This window comes from Camellia sinensis, chromosome 1, assembly GCF_055761805.1.
Source record: "Camellia sinensis isolate YWXY chromosome 1, ASM5576180v1, whole genome shotgun sequence".
NCBI lineage: Eukaryota > Viridiplantae > Streptophyta > Magnoliopsida > Ericales > Theaceae > Camellia > Camellia sinensis.
The window spans coordinates 51,496,705-51,501,955 of NC_138961.1; the positions used below are offsets into that span (position 1 = coordinate 51,496,705).

At 25.4% G+C, this 5,251-nt stretch overlaps 1 protein-coding gene across 1 annotated transcript; it reads left to right on the forward strand.

Annotated features, from left to right (window-relative positions):
* The first annotated feature begins 3,412 nt into the window (after positions 1–3,412).
* LOC114295103 (protein EARLY RESPONSIVE TO DEHYDRATION 15) lies at positions 3,413–4,409 on the forward strand. The gene is made up of 3 exons (XM_028239295.2): positions 3,413–3,551; positions 3,641–3,888; positions 4,024–4,409. Exons 2-3 carry the CDS (start codon positions 3,648–3,650, stop codon positions 4,185–4,187), a joined length of 405 nt encoding a protein of 134 aa, XP_028095096.2. The 5' UTR covers positions 3,413–3,551; positions 3,641–3,647; the 3' UTR covers positions 4,188–4,409.
* The last annotated feature ends 842 nt before the right edge of the window (positions 4,410–5,251 follow it).

Sequence of the window (5,251 nt, forward strand, 5' to 3'; positions counted from 1 at the left end):
ATAACTTGTGGACTTTTCAAATGTAATTCATTATTAGCCTTGCAATGAAAAATATTTAATTTACTTTTTTAATTAAACAAATAACAAAAAATAGGTATGATATTTTCTTCAAGACAAACGAACGTTAGTTTTGATCAACTTTTTTTTGTTAACCTATTCACCCCTTATGTGACCTTTTGACGAAATATTGTTGGCTCCATCCAAGTCCACCACATTCAACATTATCCTTTTCATGGTATGTATGTAATATTTTTTAGCAAGAGAAACCTAACTAAACCCTTAGAGCATGTTTGTTTTGAGGGGATAAGGGTGTGGGATTGGATTATTAGTCCCACAAGACTAATAGTCTATTGTTTGTTTGTAAAATTTTGCACCGGACTAATAGTCCCCCCAGACTATTAGTTCCACAAATATGGGACTATTCTATCCCATGGGAGGGTGTGAGATAGAAACCATGGGATTGATATCATATGGAATTGTTTGGTGAAATATCCATTTTACCCTCCATGCTATTACTTAGTAAACAATTAGAAAGGGTAAAATAGTCTTTTGAACATTTATAAATTATTTTTTAGTGTTGTTAATTTAAAATTATATATTAAATAAAAAAATTAAATTATAAATTATAAATTAAATTTAATCAAAAATAATAAATTAAAAATTATGGACTTATAAATTAATTTTTTTTAGTGTTGTTAAAAAATTAAATTTACATATTTCTATAAAATTATTTTTTTAGTGTTGTTAATTTAAAATTATATATTAAATAAAAATAATAAATTATGAATTAAATTTATTTAAAAATAATAAATAATAAATTATGGGCTTATAAATTAAATTTTTTTAGTGTTGTTGAAAATTTAATTTATATATTAAATAAAATTATTTTTTTATTGTCGTTAATTTAAAATTATATATTAAATAAAAAATATAAATTATAAATTATAAATTAAATTTAATTGAAAATAATAAATTAAAAATTATGGCCTTATAAATTAAATTTTTTTAGTGTTGTTAAATTATAAATTATAGATTACAAATTTAAAATTATATATTAAATAAAAATTATAAATTACAAGGATAAAATAGTCTTTTGAACATTTATCCTTATCTAGTCTGCCTAACCAAACATTGAATTCATTAAAAATAGTCCAATCCAGACATCTAATCCCATGACTAAACAAATATAGGATACAAATCCAGTCCAACCAAATAGTCCGGGGACAATGTATCCCGGGACTAACAGTCCGATGGATTATAATCTCCCCTTATCCAGTCCGTCCAAACAAACGCACCTTTATAGCATTATTTTTTATTCGATGAATTATAAATATATCTATAAAATTTATTTAAAATATAGATTATTTTATATAATTTTAAAAATTACATCTCATCTTTTAAGTTTTTAATTATATAACAAATGATTCATTTAATTAATAAATCATTAAATTAATTTTTAATTTTTAATGATGTTAGACCTATATTTTAATTAATAATTTATATAATTTTATTATTGAATATGAGAGTAGTTAGGAATTTTATTTTTTTATGTTAATTCTGTTAAATAAAAAATTTTGACAAAAAAATATTTGTAATTTTCAAAACTATTAGAGAAATTTATATTTTAAATAAATATCAAAAAGTGTAATTCTAATTTATCTTTTTTATTTTATTTTTACAATGATGCTAATTATTCTATAGTCATTATTGATTTACAAATCAACTGTTTAAGACCTAATTTTTTTTATCACAACATTAAACATGAATTTTAAAATTATAATTTAAAAGTCTCAAACATTTGTCATCTTTTTGAAGTATCTCAAGAGATTCATGAGTTAACATTTACGTTTAGAATCCGTTTGGTTTAGCGTTTACACCGTAAAGTATTTTTCTTGTAAAACAATTTTAAATAAAGAAATGTGTTGTCTTTTAATTTTCTCCTGTTTGGTTGACAAAATATTTTGTACAATAATGAAACAATTATAGATAAAAAATTAAATTAAAAACAAAAAAGAATAGTAAAAGAAGGTCATGATTAAAGATGACAAAACATTGACTATAGCCTTGTTTGCCGTACAACATTTTTATGTTTAAAAGTAAAAAAAATTATTAAAAAATTAAATATTTATAATTTATACCAAAAAAATTAAATATTTACTTTTTTTTTATTTTTTACGTATCTTTTTGTAAAAAATCAAAAAGTCATTCTAAATATATTAATTTTTTATCTCATATTTTAGTCAAAAAATTTAAAAAATTATTAAAATAACATGTTCATAAATGAGGGCTAAAAAGAGTAAAATATAACTTATGGACTTTTTAAATGTAATTCATTTTTAACCTTACAATGAAAAATATTTTATTTACTTTTTTAATTAAACAAATAATAAAAAATAAGTATAATATTTTCTTCAAAACAAACGAAAGTTAGGGTGTTTAGTAGAGTTTTAGAATTATGATTTGAGAATAGAGTTGTATTTTGAGTTTATGAGTTTTGAAATTATAATTTGACCGGGAAACTTTTATTTAATTATGAGTTTTGAATTTTTGATGTGACATATGAAATGAGAAAAATTGTTTGGTTATGAATTTTAAAAGAGTTTTCAAAACTTAAACTAAACATATAACTCAAAACTTTATTAAAAATTATATTCAAAACTCATAACTAAACTCTTTTTAAAATTCAATTCAAAAAAATAATTTGTAATTTTTATCTAAAAAATAATTTCTTTATTTAAAAAATATTAAAAATAAATATAATTTTTTTTTTCTAAATAACAGGTGGGGATTGAAAATTGTAATATATATATATATATATCAAAAAGTACTGTTCCGGTTAATCGGTCCAGATGTCTGAGTAGACCAAAAATTAAAAAACTTTCCGATTTACCAAATATGTTTTCAAAATGTGTTTTACAATTAATTTGAAATCATAATTTAAAAATCTCTATCAAACATAGCATTCAAATTTGAGGGTGACAAATTGATTAAAGTTGCACACCAAACACAGTATTGGTTTTGATCAATTTTTTTTGTTAACCTTAAAGCGCAGTTTGGTGAAGTTATGTTTATTATTTTTTTTTATAAAAATAAAAATTTGAAATATATGTCATACTTATATATGTTTTAAAATTTATTTTAAAAATAAATGCAACAAATAAAAGAAAATAGTTGCCCTTGAACATGATTTAAATCAAATGAAAAACATTGAATTGAGAATTGAGATGAATATACAAATAATGTCTTTGGATTCATCTTGTTGAAAGGAGTCTGATAATTTTTTTTGAATAATCTCTTGCTATTTTATTCATTATTTCCTAAACTTTATAATCTCTCCAAAGTTCTCTTTGAAATCACAAATAAATTATAAAAAAAAAAATCCAAAAACAAACGAATGCTAGCAGTGTCATTTTCGTAATATTATTCAAATACCAGTGTCCTTTTCTCTATCTTCTCACTATATATCGACGACGATAGATCAAGGCGAGTACCTCAACTTTTTCTCTCATTTCTGTTCAAATTGTCGACCAAAGATATTTCTTCAGCTTCAGGTTCTCTCTCTCTCTCTCTCTCTCTCTCTCATCTTCTTCTTTGGTCTATGATCTATATATTGACATTTTTTTTTAATTTTTTTTTTTAGAGTGGCAATGGAAGTAATTTCTTCAAACTTGAACCCAGAAGCTCCGATTTTCGTACCGTCGGCGTACCGGGCGGTGGAGGACTTCTCCGACGAGTGGTGGTTCCTCGTCCACTCCTCCCCTTGGTTTCGCGACTACTGGCTTCGGGAACGCTTTCATGATCCCCAAATCGACCCTCCTTTTCCCGAAAATTACGACCCTGTCCTCCCCGACCTCGACTTTATCTTCGACTCCAAAATCATCAACAACAGTAAGTCCTCCGACTCTCCGATCCAACTCCTTCAACAATGTTTTTCCTCTTTTATTCCCTAATTGATTATATATATATATATATATATATATAACAAATATATATGTATATATGTGTATGTATATGTATATGCAGAGGAGGAGGAGGAGAGAGATTATGTCAAGGATTTGGTTTCGGTGGGAGCGTTGAAGTGGCGTAACAATGGGCGGGTTTTGGCGGAGACGCCGAGGTACGCCCAGAAGGCTCCGAAGATCGTGAACGTGAAAGTGAGTCCGAGGACGATTCAGCAGCCGAGGTAGAGCGGCTCACTAAGTTCGAGGAAGACCATCGAGTTAGGGTTTTTCAATCAATTTAAATTTCCAATCTTAACCTTGTTTTTTTTTAAAAAAAAAATTAGCTGTGATTTGCTTTGTACATAAATGAACTCTTTATTAGATGGTCGGTCTATCTTTTAAATTTTCGATTGTAATGAAAATAAAATTACTACATTAAAACAAACAAAAAGAACGTTTCAACCCAAACTCATCTTGATTCTGAAATAGTAGAAGACTGGGTTAATTTATTACTTGTTTTATTACTAGCAGCTAGCGTTCCAATCTTTTAATACTTTGATCTTGTTTCTTAATTTGATGGCTTTCTGTATTTTCTGGATGATAGGTAAAGTGTAAAGTGTCAATTTTATCATTTTAAGGTAAAAAGAGGATTGGAATGGTTTAATATACTGTATAAATTTTAAATAAAAATTGATATAGAGAGAGGCCATAGTGCCATTTGGAGAACATATCCAAAATGTCTACAAGCGCAAGTGTCAAAAAAAAAAAAAAAAAAGTCAGAAAATTAGTTTGGTAATTGCTAAAAATACAGGTGTAAAATTATAAATTAAGATTTATAAAAAAAAATAAAAAAAAAAATTTCTTAGGTTAGGTAAAGATATTTTACTCGTTTCATTTTGATTTGATATTATAAATAAATATTAAATTAAAAAAAATTAATTTTTTATCAATTTTTTAAATTATTTTTTTTAAAATTAAAAAACTTGAAAAAAAGTAAAAAAATCAAAAAAATTTAATAAAAATTTAAAAAAATTATTTTTTTACTAACTTTCAAAAATATCCCATAATGATGGTGGTGGGGCTATTGAGGGGAAAGGGAAATGGTGGGCACATTACTGTGATGGGTGGTGGGGCTGGAGAGGAAAACGACTTCAATACAACCACCAAAGATCCTCTAGAGTGAAATTTCCCTAAAGTTTCCTAGAGTACTACATTGTGTGGTTGAGATTTACTGGCAAGTCACATCAAAAAAAATTGATGTGACTTGCCAGTAAATCTCAACCACACAATGTAGTACTCTAGGAAACTTT

Coding starts and splice junctions, on each gene's coding strand:
- LOC114295103 (XM_028239295.2), top strand. CDS start 3,648: ATGGAAGTAATTTCTTCAAACTTGAACCCAGAAGCTCCGATTTTCGTA. Junction 3,889..4,023: donor CTCCAAAATCATCAACAACA/GTAAGTCCTCCG, acceptor ATGTATATGCAG/AGGAGGAGGAGGAGAGAGAT.